At 37.8% G+C, this 20,036-nt stretch overlaps 1 protein-coding gene across 1 annotated transcript; it reads left to right on the forward strand.

The window, feature by feature from the left end:
* Positions 1-241: 241 nt before the first annotated feature.
* Positions 242-19,834, forward strand: CFAP299 (cilia and flagella associated protein 299). The gene is given in 3 exon segments (XM_024754100.1): positions 242-352; positions 18,500-18,634; positions 19,748-19,834. Coding segments are annotated over 3 exon segments (333 nt in total).
* Positions 19,835-20,036: the final 202 nt, after the last annotated feature.

Consider the following 20,036-nt stretch of genomic DNA (forward strand, 5'->3'; position numbering starts at 1 on the left):
TGCATGTTTCGCCGAAGTCCGGTCAGTTGACGGTGTCAGACCTGAACTTGGAGTGGGTAATTTGAGACGGCGTTCCTAGGAGTTAGAAGGAAGCCTGAAAAGCTAGCAAGACACGGGGGTGGGATTAACGTCCACAGCTCCGCACCGGTTCCCAACTGATTGGAAGGGACGAAGTGGGTGGAACCTTCTGACCCTGCCCGCCCCAAAAGTTGCTGCAGACGCTCCGACCAAGGCAACCGCAATGGATCAGGAAGAGGGGTCGACCACCTTGGACAATATAGTCACTCAGTTCAACACCTATGAAGATTTCCTGGACTCGCAGATTACTACACTGGACTTGTACTACCTGGAGGTAAAGGCGGCAGCCCCTCAGGGTGGCCACAGCTTCGCGTTCCTCGGTGCCTCCCTAAACCCCGCGTCGTGGGGTGTTCGCCCCCTGGCGGTGGACCGCGGGAACGGCCGACTCCGCAGTTTCCCGACTGCTGTACGGCGGGGCCTGGGTCCGTACAGAATTCGGGGCCCTGGCATCCGTGACCCGGCCCAGAACCGCGCACGCGCGCACGCGCGCGCACGTACACTCGCTGCGGGGCCTGGAGTGTCTGTACGGCGGCCTCCGTCGCCCCGCTCCTGGCCCGTGCCCTTTCCAAAGTGCTGCTCCTTTGAGGACCGGGGCTGGATTCCGAGGCCCACTGAGACCCTTCCGGGGGCTGCAATTCAGGTCTGACACTGTTTCTCTCTCCTTTGCCAGTTTATACTAAAGAACAGAAGACAGTATCCTTCCAGGTGTACCTAGTATATAGTAGGCATTTGGTTCCATGAACTTCCACCCCAAGCTAGTTGACTCAGAAAGCCCTTTAATTATGGGTACACGTTACAGCTCCCTGGCATTGCAGGCATGAGCTGATTCATTTTTATCGAGTTGATTGTTCACAACTATAGTTGATAGTTAAAAAAAAAAAAATCCTGCAACACAGCAAAATCGGACGTAATTGGGATTTTCTACTGTCTTCCTCTCAGCAGCCATTCTCCAACCTGCCTCTTAAAGGTGTGGGGATGGGCAGGAAGCTGATAGGGGGCGGGGCGGGGGGTGTGCTGCGCGGAGGGATGGAGTTCTTGTGCTCTTTGGGGAGAACCAAGTTGAGCGGGGGAAATAATAGACTACGAGTCCTGGGAAGCAGGAGGTGGACGGTGGTCCCTAGAGCCCTGGCGTATTCCCAGACTATGCCGACTAAATGGGCACTGACTTGGATTCTCCTGCCCTGGAGCCATGCCGCAGAGCCGCCAATTGCCCCTCTCTATTTAGGCCAGAAAGAACAAGGGTCTCTGTTTGGGGTCACACCATACCTGAGTCTGAGAAGGATTTGTATCCTGCAGCCAATCCCCAAACTCCTTATGCGCAACAACGTGATTCAGCCGTTTAGGGGACTGAAATTTTTGGACTTCAGTGATCGTGTTCAAAGTGAGATTTTACTTCAGTGTAGATTCCAAGGTCTGAAAAGTGCTTATCCTCCAAAACACATTCATGTTCTAGATAGGAACATAATTTTAAGGAGCTAGAATCATCTAATTTTAGTCCTATCTCTGCTAAGAACAAGTTGTGTGACCTTGGACAGATAATTTGATCTTTCTGGAATTAACTGTTAAAAAAAGCCAGGTGGTATTTCCAACATATCTTCTGATTTCAAAAACAAGCTTTTGAATATTTTATACAGATAACATGTTTAAAATCATGAAGGTTCCGTTTTATGCCTTGCATGGAAGTCACTGCAATGAAGGGGAAATAGTAGTGGTGCCAAACAATGTTTGCATCTGAGGTTTTGAATATCTAAATAAACAAGAATGAAATATAGACAATAAATATCCCAATAGGCTATAATCATCTTTGTAGCACTTGTGGAAAATTGCCAAGCTTAAGCTTGATATCCTTAAGAAGGGTTTCAACTTTTTTAAAGGCAGAGTTTTTTTTTTTTCACATGAATTAGAAACTAAGAGCATTAACGTTGATTAGGAGTGAGAAATTAATACTTTGTTTCATCAATCAGAATTTTAAAGTTCTGCAAAATGGGAAATGGTGACCATGTTTAGGCGAAAGGTAAAGAAATTTACTTTTAAATTTGGCATTGGTTAAGACAGTTGCTGTCAACCAGCCTCTTTCATTGGCCACCTTAGCGCTGGCATGATGGGCACAGGGAGGAAGATGGAGGCTACACATGGGCCCAGTAGGGTGGGCTTCCACTTGCCAAGGCTGATGTAGCTACCGGCTACCTCAGAATGTCCAACTTGGATGACAGGCATTCAACTGTCAGCAAGCAAGTCGAATGCCTCCGATATAGCACCATTTTTCAAGGGAACCAACTAGCCACTTGGTGGCAATTAAAAGCATTGGGCCCCTTCAATTTTGGAAGGGTCAGCAATTCAGTGTGATAGGAACAGCCACATTTGGTAGTAATGGGTTTGCTCTTCTGGCTGTGGTCATAACACTGCTCTGCTACCTAATGGAATATTTTTTTCTCTTGGCTTTATTGAGATCTCATTGACATATAGCACTGCCTAAGTTTAAGGTATAGAGCATAATGACTTAACTTACATATTTTGCAAAATGATTACCACAATAAGTTTAGTTAACATCTGTCATCTCATGTAGATGAAAGAGAAAAAAAGAAAAAATGGTGTTTTCCTTGTGATGAGAACTTTTAGGATTTACTACTCTCTTGGCAACGTTCAGCTCTACCACCCAACAATGGTAGCCATAGTCATCAGGTTGTGCATTACATCTCCAGTCCTAATTTATACCTGGAAGTTTGTACCTTTTGACCACGGGCATCCAATCCCTTCATCTGGTAACCACATATCTGATCTCTTTGAGTTTGTTTTTTTGTGTGTTTGTTTTTAGATTCCACATATAAGTGAGATACAGTATTTGTCTTTCTTAGTCTGACTTATTTCACTTAGCATAATGTCCTCAAGGTCCATCCGTGTCGTTGATGATGGCAGAATTTCCTTCTTTTTCATGGCTGAATAGTATTCAGTATGGCTGAATGGTACCCCACTTTTCTTTATCCATTGATCTGTTGATGGACTCTTATGTTGTTGTTTCCATGTCTTGGCAGTTGTAAATAATGCTATAATGAGCATGCAGGTGCAGATATCTCTTCAACATAGTGTTTCTGTTTCCTATGGATGTATTCCCGGGAGTGGAATTGCTGGCTTGTGTGGTAGTTCTCTTTGTAATTTTTTGAGGAACTTCATATTGTTTTCCATAGTGGCTGCAAGCATTTCCTTTTCTCCATATCCTCACTAGCATTTGTTATCACTTGTCTTTTTGATGATAGCCATTCTAACAGGCTGTGGTAGTATCTCATTGTGATTTTGATTTTCACCCTACTGATTAGTGATGTTGAGCACCTTGTCATGTACCTGTTGGCCATTTGAATATCTTCTTGGGACAATATGTCTATTCAGGTTCTTTGTCCATTTTTAAATTAGATTGTTTATTTTTCTGCTATTGAGTTATATGAGTTTTTCTTTTTTTTATATTTTGGATTTTAACTCCTTATCAGATATATGATTTCCATTCCATAGGTGGCCTTTTCATTTTGTTGATCATTTTGCTGTGCAGAAACTTTTTAGTTTGATGTAGTCCCACTTATTTACTTTTGATTTTGTTGCTTATGCTTTTGGCGTCAAATCCAAAAAATCATTGCCTAGGCCCTTCAATGAGCTTTTTTCCTGTTTTCTTCTATGAGTTTTACGGTTTCAGGTTTTACATTTAAGTCTTTAATCCATTTCAAGTTAATTTTTGTGAATCATGTAAGATTTGGGTCTAGTTTCATTATTTTACATGTGACTATCAAATTTTCCTGGCACCACTTATGGAGAAGACTGTCTTTTCTCTATTGAATATTCTTGGTTCACTTGTCAAATGTTAGTTGACCATATGCGTGGGTTTAGGGCTCTCAGTTATGTTCCATTGGTCTATGTGTCTGTTTTATGCCATTGCCATACTATTTTGATTACTATAATTTCCTAATATAGCTTGAAATCAGGAATTGTGATGCCTCCCAGTTTGTTGTTCTTTTCCAAGATTACTTTGACTGTTTGGGGTCTTTTGTAGTTCCATATAAATTTTAGGATTTTTTTCTACTTCTGTAAAAAACTGTCATTAAAATCTTGATGGGAATTGCATAGCATCTATAGATGGGGTCTTACGGGATGACTATTTCATCCACAGGCACAGGGTCCCATTTACCACTGTGTCAGGCTAGGGACCTAGGCTACAACAGAGGAGCTGTGGGAGTAAGGACCTAAGAATGTAGTTCACTTTTAATAATATATTCAGAAACATTCAGAGCTACCAGCAGATAGATCATTGGAATGGGTTGCTAAAAGCATAAATGAAGTGCCAATTTGGAGATGACAGTTTCAGAGAATGGGTGCCATCCACCATGATACAGCATATACTTAGCATCCAAGATCTTTGCACTGAGCTTTGTTCCCTTTTTCTGGGAACTAAGAGGTTAAAGCACCTAACCTAAAGAATTTGGACTTTCTTTCCTCACTGGGGGCTCTGCGGGTTAATTGTCCTGGTACTAAATGGGGGAACATGCCATCAGGTGACTTGGTGAGAGTCGGTTGAATTAGAAGTTAGAACTCTTGCCTGGAATCTTCAGGCTCCTTGTCTAGGAATCAGGAGGCAAGAAGAGGGTCACCATCTCGGCAAGCATAATTGAGCTTTACTGTCAGGAAAAGTCAGGACTTATAAAATCGGTCATGAAGGAATGTGTTTGGAATCCTGGTGACTCACTTGGATGCCTCTTGGTAATCTCTTTCTCAGTTGTGGTGGCAAATGTACAAGGGCAGCAACCCAGACTTGAAAAGGGCATGGTGACCAGGGGTTCAGAGCCCTCAGGAATTGAGGGTCTGGCTCACACCACTTGATATGCTACCAAGACCAGTAGAGGTGTTAGTTGAGGGTGAGGGGAATCTAGACTAGGTGGCAGAGGTAGGAGATGGTATTTGTGTGGTTCTGAGTCAAGCTGCAGCAACAAGGACTGAAGTTTACCCCAGTATCTTTCTTCTTCTTGCATACATCTGAGTAGTCTTCAAAAATATATATAATTTTTCATAAATTTTATTTATTTATGGCTGCGTTGGGTCTTCGTTGCTGCACACGGGCTTCCTCTAGTTGCGGAGGGCGGGGGCTTCTCATTGCCGTGGCTTCTCCTGTTGCAGAGCATGGGCTCCAGGGCACATGGGCTTCAGTATTATACTACATAAATATTTTCATCATATGTAAATATAAATATTATTCTTCATTTATATTTTCTACACGAAAGGTAATATTTATATCTTTCTGTAACAAAAAAAATCGACATTAAATCTTGGAGGCCGTTTAATGTCACTCTATATAGATCTTCCTATTCTTTATAAGTTGCTACATTGAATCCATTGTTTACTTAGGTTGGTCCTTTGGAAGTTCATTTTCCTTATTGCAATATCTCAAACAACAGTGAAATGAGAGTCTTTTTTACATCCTCTTTGTGTGCAGTTGTAAATGAATCAAAAAGTAGAATTGATGGGTTATAATAAACATGGTCAAAGTGCCCTCCAGAGTAGTCATTTACTCTCCCACCAGCATGTATGAGACACCTTTTCTCTTAGACAGTCACCAGCACTTGATATTGTCGACCCTTTTATTTTTTGTCAAATCATATGTGAAAAAAACCTCATTGTTTTAATTTTAATTTCTCTGATTATTAGTGAGGTTGACCATCTTTTAAATTTTTCCTGGCCATTTGCATTTCTTTTGCGAATTGCCTATTGCTCTTCCTTGATTCCCCCCCACCCCCCAGCTTGTTTTTCAAACTTTCTTTCCTCTCTTCAGGCTCTTAGTGGATGACTTCATCTTCCAAATCAACAAAAAGAGTCAATCAGGCTGGAACCCTCTTGAGTTTTCTACCATGAAACTTATAAAACCACCTTAATTTCTGCCCATCTCCTCTTCCTTCCCACCTGTGTTAATGGTGTCTACCATGCATGGTGCCTATCTGAATATACTGAATCTGGCATTTGAACACCCATTATCATTATAATGTTTTGGGAATTTTCCCAACTCTGAGCCCCACCTCCCTAAGGTAGAGGCAGAAATTCATCTTCTCAGTTTTCCTTGCTGCTAGTCTATCCTTGTGTGACTTAGGCACTGCTAATCATATACACCTACATGAGACTGCTGGATAGGAAAAGAGTGACACGAGGAAGAAAGCACCATGTAGAATCCATTTTGTATTGAATGAGGTGGTTGAGGCTCTTGACTTTCAGTGGATGCAGTGGCAGAAATTGAGGCGTGTAATGTCCCAGGTCAACATGGTGAGTTGCAGTATATGTTTTCAGTGGTGGCAGTGAGGGATATTTGCTGAAATAGTTTGTATGGCTTAGAGTATTGTTTCTGGCTGTGTAGGCTTCAAATTTCACTTTCCCAGGGATCTTTTGAGCTATTGTGTTTTAATAATTCCTTTTTATGCTTGGACTGGTTACAGTAAACCCTGCTGTTTACAACTAATAGGCTTGATCGATGATGGTCACTTGCATTCTCTACCCTTTTCCTTCATGTATTTAGGGAACTACCTCTATTGATTAGCTCCTCTCACCTTTAATTCCAACAGTCCCTTCTGTGCTCAATGAGGTATCTCCCATTCTCCCCTCCATATCTGTCTTTTCTTCCTTTTTTACAGTTATCCTTTTTGAATGAATTGTAAAATCCTTAATCTTCATTTCCTCCATCTTCCGTTTTTCAACCCACTGCTAGCTGGCTCCCATCTTCACATTCAATAGAAATTGTTCTTGCCATGGTGACAAGTGAGGGATGTGTCACTAAATCCAATGGACACTTTCTGGTTTAATCATTCAGTCTTCCATTGGAAGGATGAATTGGATTGTTTTACAACAAGAGGCAAGAGATTTTTTCTGAAGCTTTTTAGGTATATTAAAAAAAGAAGAAGTTGTGGCTGAAGTAGACACTGGATTATAGAGCCCTGGATATAATCAAGCTTGCTTCCTTGCTTACTTGCTTGCTTGCTTCCTTCCCTCCCTCTTACCCTCCCCCCTTCCTCCCTCCTTCCTTTCCTTCCTACCCATCATCTGTCTATCTATTTTCCTTGTAAATATGAAATAGAATCATCTATAATAGCACTAGGAGGCATGAAAGGATGCTACTCTACAGGATCAGAAATTGTGCTTATTTCTGATAAGTTAGAGATTGACAAGATAGAGAAAACCATAGCCCCAAATGAATAAATAGGAACAGTGTTGGGAAGGTAAAGCAGATTTAGAGAAAAGTCAGAGGTAACAATAATACAAAGGGCAAGAGATAACCTATAATTGATTAAAGAAGTTAATTCTGCATTAGCTAAGCCAGAGGTGTATCCTATCTCCAGCATAAGCATGTACCTACAATGTTTAACCCAAGGATAAATGAGAGAACTGCTCTCTAAAAAAAGTGCCTAGCAAGGAGTCCTGGAGCAGGTAAAGGGGCCTGAGAGATAATCAAAACTAAGTGTGAAGTAGCTAGATAGTGCTAGAAGTCCAGAATAGATGTTGGAGAGGAGAAGAAAATCTGGAGAGAATTACGCTTATTACCAAGTCCTTCTTATTTTGGTAATTAGGTTGGAGAGGGTGGGATTTACCCCAGACCACCTTCCTTCTTCATGTCCGCATGCTCAAGTGGAGTCTATACATTGCTATACTCTGCTCTTTTACACATAACTTCCTCAGTTCATCTATTCAGAGGAGAAACCGTTTAGGGAATGAGATCTGTACGACTATAGAGGGAATCCATGCTAATGACTTTGCTAATTACCCAGTTCTCTATTCATAACTATGTATTCCGAGATGTTTGAGGGAACACAGGAGCATGAAAGAGAGGGCCTAAGATGAATAGAGGAGAACAAGTAATGTCAGACAAAACAAAACACTCAAAACCCTGAGGCAACTTTAAATAAATTCCAATTTTCTACCTTACAGGCATTTTAATATGTATAATATGAAGTCTGTAAGCAAAATAATAGACTGGTATGAAAAGGGAGCAATCAGAGAGCAAGAAAGAATTCATAGAAATTAAAAACTTGATGACATTTTTAAAAGAGGTAACTAATGGAAGTACAATGTCACTTTTAAAGGGCAATTTAATGATCTGGAAGTTAAAGTTGATGTAATTACCCAGAATGCAGTAAGAAAAAAATAAGGAAAATAAGAATTATATGAAGGAAAGTATGAACAAATAATTCCAGGAGGCTCAATATTTATCTAACAGACATTCCAGAAAGAAATTTTATAGAAAATGAGGGGGATAAAATAATCAATGAAATAACAACAAAAATTCTCTGTGTTGGAGATAAGTGCAAGATTGTAAGTGCCCATCTTACAATCACTTGCTTAGTAGGATGAATGAAAAAGATCCACACCTTGGCAGATAGTGGTAGAATTACAGAACTCTGAGAATAAAATGATAGTTCAAAAATAATTCAAATTACATGACATCCAAATTAAAAACTTATGTGTATTGAAAGACACCATCAATAGAGTGAAAAGGCAACCCATAGAATGGGAGGAAATATTTGCAAATTATATATCTGATAGGGGTTAATTTCCAGAATATGGATAAAACTACAGTTGAACAACACAAAAGCAAATAATCCAATTAAAAATTGGGCAAAGAACTTGAAAAGATGTTTCTCCAAAGAACGTACGCAAATGACCAATAAGCACATAAAAAGGTGTCAACATCATTAATCATTAGGGAAATGCAAGTCAAAACCACAATGGCATATCACTTCACACCCATTAGGATAGCTATTATCAAAAAAAAGTAGAAAATGACAAGTGTTGGTGAGGATGTGGAGAGACTGGAACACTGTACACTGCTGGTGGGAATGTAAAAAGGTGCAGCCATTGCGGAAATAGTATGGCAGCTCCTCAAAAAATTAGAAAGAAAATTACCATATGATCTAGAGATTCCATTTCTGGATACTATGTAGCCAAAAGAATTGAAAGCAGGAACTTGAACAGATATTTGTATACTCACGTTGATAGTAGCATTATTTATAATTGCCAAAGGTAGAAGCAACTCAAGTGTCTACTGATGGATGAATGCATAAACAGAATGTGGTATATATCTACAATGGAATATTTATTAAGCCTTTAAAATGAAGGAAATTCTGAAACATGCTACAACATGGAAGTCTTGAGGACATTATTCTAAGCAAAATAAGTAGCCACAAAAAGACAAACACTGTGTAATTCCACTTATATGAGGTGCCTAGTGTAGTCACATTCATGGAGACAGAGAGTAGAATGGTCATTGCCAGGGTCTTGGGGGAAGGGAAGATGGGGAGCTATTGTTTAACTGGCACATAGTTTCAGTTTTGTAAGATAAAAAGAGTTGTGGTGACAGATGGTAGTGATGATAATGTCACGATAACATGAATGTACTTAATACCACTGTACCGTACACTTAAAATGGTTAGTTTTATGTCATGTATATTTTACCACAATTTTAAAAATAATTCAGAGTGTCAACAAATAACCTGTAAATGGGAATCAGCTTGATCCTACACTTTGCATTCCTAATAGTGATTCCTAGAAGAAAATGGAGTAATATCTTTAAACTTCTTAGGAAACTTTACTTTGAGCCTAGAATTCTGTCCCTGGCTATATTCTGTCCCTGTTTGGCCCCTGAGATTCTGTCTTACCTTGAGTTCTATCCTACCCCAACGTGCTCTGTGCTGTGTGCCCCAAGAGGTTGATTTCTGTTGACTACTTCAACTGGACTCCCTTTACATTTGGCCAGTTGGGTTCAGCTAATAAGAGGCACCAGTAAGAAATTAGAAGCCAGGAGGCTGGGCATTGTTTTTCAGACTCTTTCCATACTATGCTGCAGGTTAGCAGTTGATATTTTCTTCCACCAAGCCAAAACTCAGGGTCTGATAACACTGTCCTACAGCCATCTCCCTGTGTCCTATTAGTTGCTCCCTCCCCTTACCTCATTTGCATAGGTTAATGGCTACTAATACAGTAGCTTACTGCTGTTGCTAGCTGCAGGGTATTTCATTGTCCCACTTGGATTTCTCTTAACCTGGTGAATACCTTTGTAAATTAACTCAGCCATTCAGTTTCCTTCAGTTACTCCATTTAAATACATCATCTATTTCCTGCCTGGACTCTGACTAAATAAACTAATATTCAAATGGGAATGCAAAATGAAGACTTTTTTTTTTTTTTTTTTTTTTGCGATACGCGGGCCTCTCACTGCTGTGGCCTCTCCCGCTGCGGAGCACAGGCCCCGGACGCGCAGGCTCAGCGGCCATGGTTCACGGGCCCAGCCGCTGCCGCGGCATGTGGGATCCTCCCGGACCGGGGCACGAACCCATGTCCCCTGCATCGGCAGGCGGACTCTCAACCACCGCGCCACCAGGGAAGCCCTAAAATGAAGACATTTTTTTGGGAAAAATCAAGGACTCATAAAACCACCTACAGATCTCTTCTGAATTCATAACTTGAGCAAATGCTTCATATATTTTTACACAGATTTTCAAATTATTACTATAAACTTGTATGTAGTTTTCTTTTATCTGTTGTTATGGCTCTTTTCTGATTTCTAAAATTGTTTGTGTATTCCTTCTTTTCCACCATAAATCTTGCCAATTGTTATCTATTTTATTGGTCTTTTAAAAGAATAAGCTCTTGAGGGACTTCCCTGGTGGTCCAGTGGCTAAGACTTTGCGCTCCCAGTGCGGGGGGCCCGGGTTTGATCCCTGGTCAAGGAACTAGATCGACATGCCACAACTAAAGATCCCGCATGCCACACCTAAAGATCCCACATGCCGCAACTAAAGATCCCATGTACTGCACTGAAGATCCTGTGTGCCGCAGCTAAGGCCCAGTGCAGCCAAATAAATAAATAAGTAAATATTAAAAAAAACAAAAACAAAGAGGAAGCTCTTGAAATCAACTATACTTCAATTAAAAAAAACAGAATAAGCTCTTGGCTTTCATTAGACAAAGCTGACTGGATTTGTATATTTTAATTTCTATTTTATTCAGTTTCATAATGAAATGAACAGTTCATTCAGTTGTTTTTATTCTTTCCTTCTATATCATTTTGGTGTATTTTGTTATTCTTTCTCTAGTTAAATGGTTAACTGTTTATTTTCAAGCTTTCTTTTCTCTATTAAATGCACTATGCAGTTTTTCTGTGTATTTTATTAAGGTTTCATATACAATTTCCTTGCCAAAATTTTTAAACTCTGTATGACAAAATATAAATCAAAAGATAAGCAACTAGCTGAGAATAAATATTTGTAAAATGTATACTCAACAAGGACTTGCTGTATAGAATATAGCTTTATAAATCAATAGTAAATAAAATCCTATAGAAAAATGAGCAAATTTAACAAACAGGTAATTCTTATATGGATACTAAAAAATAATAATTATTTGAAAAGTTGTGTATATATGGCATAATATCTTTATGGAAAAAAGCTTTTAAAAATCATGAAACTATGTCAAATATTTTCCCCTTTCATAATGTGGGTAATCCTGTGTAACTAACCTGCCACCAAATGGCTGGCTAATCCCCAAACCGTGAGCTTCTCATTTTCTTTTCCCAAGGCCTTCAACACACTTGGAAGCAACCAATACCATTATGTTTCTTATTGCCACTAAATTGTCCTCTGGCAGCAAACGCTTGGTTACCTAAAGCTCTGTTTTCATTGCATGTCTTTAAAGGTGATAAGTAACTTGGCCTCTGCATTTCACTGACTACAGTATAATCTTTTCTACTGTAAACAGGGCTTGTAATACTTTTAATAAGATCAGAGAACCAATTCTAGGTAACCCAGAACCAACTCAGAGAACCCACCCTTAAATTTCTATTCCTCTGGAACCATTGCCAATAGCTAATTGTGACTCATTCAGGGCTCAGTCAGAGAAGCAGAACACACACACATACATATATATGTAGATGTAGATATATGTGTGTCGCATGTATTTACTTTTTTATAGAGATTTGCCCCTACACAATTATGAGAACTGTTTAAATGGTCAATGAAAGGCTGTTTCTTTGGTGTCTGGTGCTGGAACCTGAAGTCATTAGGACAGACAGCCAAGAAGGAAACGTACATGAGAATTATGGGAAACAAGGGCAAACAGACCTGCAAGGATGAGCTAGAATTCATAAGGACAAACTGGAACTTAGATCAGGCCCTCACCTCTTTCACACCTCCAACTTTGATGGTAGAAGAGATCTGCAGAAGAAGCTGGCACCTTTAGTCACAGAGCTTAACATACTCATGCACTTGGCCCAGGAGATGGAGGAGGTACAGGAGAAGCTTCTATAAGAGCTAGAACAATATGGCTTCTCCTTTTCTGTCTTCCAAATCTATTGCAAATGTCTCTTGTGGCCCAATCTAACCTGTAACTATCTAAGGAAGAAAAATTATGGAAACAAAGCTCCAGCTTAGCTAAGTTGACAGAATACAAATTCACTACATCTGCCACATGTTAATTTTTTCACAAGGAGAATGTATTTATGTCTGACTTATATAATTAAAAATTAATGAAAAGAAAAGCATGTAATTTTCTTAAACCATTTTATAGGACTTGTGTAACCCTGACATCAGTCTAGAGAAGAATAGCACAAAATGGAAAGCTAAAGACTAATTTTACTTATGAACTGGAGGAAAAGAAGTGAAAAATGAATCTAGGACTATATTAAGAAATAATAGATCAGAGACTACTAAATACTACTCCTAAGTAGTGTGATTTATCATAGGAATGCAACGATGAGTCCAGACATGAAAGATTGAACTTCTCATCAGAAATAATACAAGTCATGGGACAATAGGATGACATCTCTAAAGTGCTGAAAGGTAAAAAGTCAGCCTGGAACACTAATCCAGCAAAAATGTCTTTCAAAAATTAAGGTGAAATCACTGAAGAAATCAAAGAGAAAATTTAAAAAAATTCCTGGAGGAAAATGAAAAAGAAAACCCAACAATCCAAAATCTAGGGGATGAAGCAAAATCAGGTCTAAGAGGGAAGTTTATAATGAAAGAAGGTTTTCAAGAGACAAGAAAAATCTCAAATAAACAACCTAACCTTACACCTAAAGGAACTAGAAAAAGAAGAACAAACATAACCCAAAGTGAGTAAATAGAAAGAAATCATAAAGATCAGAGCAGAAATAAATGATGTAGAGACTAGAAAAACAATAGAAAAGATCATTGAAGCTAGGAGCTGTTTCTTTGAAAAGATAAACATAGTTGATAAACCTTTAGCCAGCCTCATCAAAGAAAAAAGAGAGAGGGCCCAAACAAATAAAATCAGAAATGAAAAAGGAGAAGTTACAACTGACAGCACAAAAATACAAAGGATCATAAGAGACTACTATGAACACCTATATGCCAATAAAATGGACAACCTAAAAGAAGTGGACAAATTCCTAGAAATGTACAATGTCCTAAAACTGAACCAGGAAGAAATAGAAAATATGAACAGACCAATTACCAGTAGTGAAATTGAATCAGTAATAAACAAACTCCCAACAAACAAAAGCCCAGGACCAGATGGCTTCTCAGGTGAATTCTACTAAATATTTAGAGAAGAGTTAGCACCTATACCTTTCAAACACTTCAAAAAATTAAGGCAGAAGTAATGCTTCCAAACCCATTCTACAAAGCCAGCATCATCCAGATACCAAAACCAGACAAAATCAGACCAAAAAAGAAAATTACAGCCCAATAGCCTCAAAAATTCTCAACAAAATATTAGCAAACTGAATTCAACACTACATGGAAAGGATCATACAGCATGATCACATGAGATTTATCCCAGAGATGCAAGGATGGCTCAATATCCACAAATCAATCAAAGTGATACACCATATTAACAAACTGATGAAGGAAAATCATATGATCATTTCAATAGATGCAGTAAAAGCTTTTGACAAAATTCAATATCCATTTATGATAAAAACTCTCAACAAAGTGGGTATAAAGGAAACATACCTCAATATAATAAAGGCCATATATGACAAGCCCACAGCTAACATCATACTCAACAGTGGAAGGCCGAAAGTGTTTCCTCTAAGATCAGGAGTAAGACAAGGATGCCCACACATGGCACTTTTGTTCAACATAGTATTGTAAATCCTAACCACAGCAGTCAGAGAAAAAGAAGAAATAAAAGGAATCCAAACTGGAAAGGAAAAAGTAAAAGTGTCCCTGTTTGTAGATGACATGATACTATACATAATAAAGTCTAAAGATGTCATCAAAAAACTACTAGGACTCATCAAGGGATTTGGTAAAGTTGCAGCATACAAAATTAATATACAGAAACCTGTTGCTTTTCTATATGCTAACAATGAACTATCAGAAAGGGAAACTAAAAAAACAATCCTGTTTGCAATTGCATCAAAAAGAATAAAATAGGAATAAATCTAACTAAGGAGGTAGAAGACCTGTACTTGGAAAAACTTAAGACACTGATGAAGAAAAGTGAAGGTGATGAAGGTGACACAAACAGATGGAAAGATACACAGTACTCATGGATTGGAGGAATTAATATTGTTAAAATGACCATACTACCCAAGGCAATCTACAGATTCAATGCAATCCCTATAAAAATACCAATGGGATTTTTTTGTAGAACTAGAACAAATTCTAAGATTTGTATGGAAACACAGAAGAGTTCAAATATCCAAAACAATCTTGATAAAGAAACAAAGCTGGATTTCAAACTATAATACAAAGCTATGGTAATCAAAAAAACATGGTACTGGCACAAAAACAGACACATAGATCAATGGAACAGAATAGAGAGCCCAGAAATGAACCCACACTTTAATGGGAAATTAATCTTTGATAAAGCAGACAAGAATATATAAGGGGAAAAAGACAACCTCTTTAATAAATGCTGTTGGGAAAACTGGATAGCTGTATGCAAAAGGGTCAAACTGGACTACCTTCTCACACCATGCACCAAAAGACTTCAATGTAAGACCTGTAACCATGAAACTTCTAGAAGAAAGCATAGGCAGTGTGCTCTTTGACATTGGTCTGGATAATATATTTTTGAATATTTCTCCCCAGGCAAGGAAAACAAAAGGAAAAATAAACAAATGGGATTACATCAAGCTAAAAAGCTTTTGCACAACAAAGGAAACTATCAACAAAACAAAAAGGCCACGTACTGAATGGGAGAATATATTTACAAATGATATATCTGAGAAGGGGTTAATATCCAAAATATACAAAGAACTCATACAGCTCAACATCAAAAAACCCCCAAGCAACCTGATATCTTCCACAGAAGATATACCGATGGCCAAGAGGTATATGAAAAGATGCTCAATATCACTAGTCATCAGGAAAATGCAAATCAAACCCACAAAGAGATATCACCTCACAACTTTCAGAATGACTATTAACAAATAACAAGTATTGGTGAGGGTGTGGAGAAAAGGGAACCTTCATGTACTGTTGTTGGGAATGTAAATTGCTGCAGCCACTGTGGAAAAGAGTATGGAGATTCCTCAAAAATTAAAACCAGAACTACCATACAATCCAGCAGTTCTACTCTTGGGTATTTATCCAAAGAAAATGAAAAACACTAATTTGAAAAGACATGCACCCCTGTTTTCATCATAGCATTATTTACAGTAGGCAAGATATAGAAGGAACCTAAGCACCCATCCACAGATGAATGGATAAAGAAGTTGTGGTTGCAATAGCATATTACTCAGCCATAAAAAGGAATGAAATCGTACCATTTCTGAAAACATGGGTGGACCTAAAGGGCATTATGCTTAGTAAAATAAGTCAGACAGAGAAAGACAGATACTGTATGATCTCACTTAAATGTAGAATCAAAAAAATCAAAACAAATGAACAAATATAACAAAGCAGAAATAGAGTCAGAGATACAGAGAACAAACCGGTGGTTGCCAAAGGGGAGGGAATTGGAGAGAGGAGAGAAATAGGTGAGGGAGATTAAGAAGTACAATCTTCCAGTTGCACAGAAGTAAATGAGTCACAGGTATGAAATGTACAGTGTGGGGAATATAGTCAATAACTATGTAATACCTTTGTATGGTGACATATTTGTTAACTAGATATCACAGTGATCATCTTGCAATGTATAGAGATATCGAATTACTATGTTGTGTGATAGGACCTAACTTAGTGTTGTAGGTCAATTATACTTCAAAAACAAACAAACAAACATAGAAAAACGTCAGATTTGTGGTTACCAGAGGTTGGGGTGTGGAGGGAGGGGGAATTGAATGAAGGCAGTGAAAAGGTATTGAACTGCCAATTATAAGAGAAATAAGTACTAGGGATCTAATATACAGCATGATAAATATAATTAACACTGCTTTATGTTATATATGAAAGTAAATCCTAAGAGTTCTCATCCCAAGGGAAAAAAATATATTTTTCTATTTCTTTAATTTTGTATCTATATGAGATGATAGACGTTCACTAAACTTACTAAGGTAATCATTTCGTGATGTCTATAAGTCAATTATATCTCAATAAAACTGGAAGAAAAAAATTAAGGTGAAATCAATATTTTTTTCAGTAAAACAAAAGCCACGATACTTTTGTTGTTAGCAGACCTTTACTATAAGAATTGTTAAAGTTTTTTAGGTAGAAGGAAAATCATATATTAGTAGGAAACTTAGGTCTACACAAAGGAATGAAAATCACCAGAAATGCTAAATACGTGAATAAATAAAAGCATTTTATTTCTCAGTTTCTTTAAAGATAATTCTTTAAAGATTATTGACCATTTACAGTAGAGAGATGGCTTGTAATTCCACCAGTTAAAACATGGTAATGGTTAAGTGGGGCAACAGCTTCAACTTTGTACTTGATCTTGTCATTTGTTGCAATATACATGAGTGTCAGTGAGTGCAGAACTACCCAAATGATTCTGTGTGGCTCAGGTAAGGCACACAGGAATGCATAATTCATTCCATATACAAAGTTAGTACAGGAAATTTTTAATGTCCTTTATTATGTAAAATACTCTGTTGACCACAAGCAACTTATATTCCACTAGAAGAACCCCACAGTCTCAGCAGAGCTCACTGCCAGTTCTTCCCGTAAGCTCACTTTAAGTAATGTATTTAAGAAAATCATTCCACTTTTGTAAATCAAACCCGAAATCTGCATCGCTTTTTCATTTAAATATTAACTCCACTAGGTGGAGGCATTTGCTCAGTTTTGTTGTTCACACTAAAGCAACCTGGAATAGCAAGTATAGTGAGCAGGGGAACAAGTCAGAAAGAAGGCAAAGTGCCTTTGTGCAAAGCCTGGTGCTTTGCCTTAACTTGGCAAATGTATCCATGTTGCTACACAGAGTTCAGCAATTTGCTTTTAGTGTTTAGCAAAGCAAAGTAGCAAAGTTTTCTAGGTTGATGGTGTCTATTTTTTTTTTTTGTTAGAATAATTGGAACTTTAAAATTGCCACCATGGGTTGTATAGATTATTAACCACGAATCTTAAGTTATCTTATTTAATTCTGTTAGACAGTTCTTGCATTCAGCAGTGGTGTAGTAAGTAAGGGTCTGTAACAATAAAATATATGCTGTTTTCTCTATATTTCAGACATTTCATGTTTAATGTAAGGATAATGTAATATGTTAATATACATATTTTTATGTAATACATAAGCCTTTATATTAGTAACTTCAAGTAAAATGTCACCTATTCAAGTTTTGGGGAAATGCTGTTCTTTTTTGAATATGCTATGCAAGTGACAAAAATGTGTGTGACAGTTCTTAAAGTAACTGAAATATAAAAGGTCTAAAGGACTGTGGGGAAATTTTTTTTTTTTCAGTTTGAAGCTTCTTGTCATCTTCTTGAGTTTCTACTTCTCTGCTTTTATTGGTACCAACATTATATGGAAACAATATCTTTCTACTCAAATAGGAAATTCATCTGCCCTTTGTTTTGTATTTGAAGTTATAATGCTCTGTGTCATCAGTTAATTGACTTCAAGGAAGTAAGTCTCTGAAATGTTGAACTTGCTGAAAGCAACCCAATTTTCTTTTTGTGCAGTTGGTTTTTAAAAAGTCTTTCTTGTATAAATACTATTGTCTGTAGTTTTATTGTTTTAAAGATACTTTATTACCTACAGCTGTTCTCATAAATTGATTAAAAACATTACAGACTTTTGTCCTGCAATCCCTTAGAGAAAATTTAGTGCTTGATGTTATTATTATTATTTTTTCATCTTACATCTTTGGGAAAGGGATGACAAATCAGATGTTTATAAAACTATTGTTAGAAAGAATTCTAACTTTTCAATCTAATAGATCTTGTCTCATATTTAAATATTCCATTTGATTTTTCATTTAAAACAATTATTCAATATACATTGGATAAAATAAGATGTCTCATTAATCCACAAGTGTAACAATCGATTTTCTTTTTAGGATGAAGGCCTGGCCCGCCAGTTGGTGGAGCTAGGCTACCGCGGGACTGGAGAGGTGGTGAAAAGGGAAGATTTTGAAGCAAGGAAGGCAGCTATAGAGATTGCAAGGTTGGCTGAAAGAAATCAGAAAAAGTAAGTGTCCATGTTCCAAATGGATTTTATATTATATCGTAGAGTCTCTGGAAAAATCCAATTTTGTTGGCATTGTTGTAATTTAGAAACATTGGTTGGAGCAGGTAGAACTTGGAATATTCCAAGCATTTGTTCTGCAGATCAGGAACTGGAGGAACTGTGATATTGCGATAAAGCCACATGAAACTGTGAGCTACAAATTTAAAAATATAAATACCAAAATATGGCCATCATACCAATAAAGTCCTGTTTACACATAGCTCAGTATTATTGGCTTTACACATTTATATACTAAAAGTATGAGTGACCTTTGCCTTCGAGTTCTTTGTACTTTTGAGGCCTGTAAATCTTTGGCTTCATTTATGTTCTCACATTTTTGTAGACATTGATTCATTGAACTCTATTTAAACGATCACTGGCTTTTGTTACTATGACTCATATGTGGTTATATAAAATATGAATCTAATAAAGTATGTTAGGAAAGAGATGTACACGTAAAGTGAACCGTATCAAACTAAGACAATCTGAAAAAGACTTGACAAAGTAATTATCTATTTACTTTTTAAAAACGAATGCTAAAGTTTTAAATGTTGGTGAGAAAAACTACTTAGAAATTGGTATATTATTCTTAGATAACATTTTAAAAAATACCCAGTAATTATGAGTAGGAGTCTCCCATGTATTTATTATAAAAATAACATTTGGTAGTGGAATGTGAATTGGTTCTGGGAATGTGCGATTTTAATTGATTGTTCTAGTGGTTCTTGTATTTCAGAACCCTAGAATATTGTCATTTAATACAGTAACATTCAGTAATGTACTAGTTTTCTCTTGCTGTCATAACACCTTACCACAAATGTAGTCGCTGAACACGACACAAACGTATTTGTTCATAGTTCTGTAGGTCAGAAATCAGAGCACAGTGGCTCAGCTGGATTCTCTGCTACATATATCACAAAGTTAAAGTCCTGGTGCTGGCTGGACTGAGTTCTTGACGCTCTGTGGATGAGTCTGCTTCCACCCTCATTCAGGCCAAATTCATTTCCTTGTGATTATAGGACAGAGGTCTCATTTCCCTGTCACCCGTCAATCTGGGGACTCCTCTTTGCTCCTGTAGGCTGCCCACATTCCTTCTCATGCTTTCCATGTGGCTGCCCGCCAGCAAGAATGGGTCAAGATCCTGCCAACCTTTAAATCTCTCTGACTTCTCCTTATGCAAGTCTTCCCTGACTCCAGCCACAGAAAAATCTCTCCTTCTGAGGGCTCATGTGATCACACTGGGTCCATCTAGATAATCTAGGATAATCTCCCTATTTTAAGGTCTATAACCTTCATTACATCTGCAAAGTCCCTTCTGTCATGTACTGTAACGTACTAATAGGATTAGGCATGGGGATCTTTGAAGG

The sequence above is a fragment of the Neophocaena asiaeorientalis genome, unplaced genomic scaffold, assembly GCF_003031525.2.
Source record: "Neophocaena asiaeorientalis asiaeorientalis breed wild unplaced genomic scaffold, Neophocaena_asiaeorientalis_V1.1 scaffold148, whole genome shotgun sequence".
Lineage (NCBI taxonomy): Eukaryota > Metazoa > Chordata > Mammalia > Artiodactyla > Phocoenidae > Neophocaena > Neophocaena asiaeorientalis.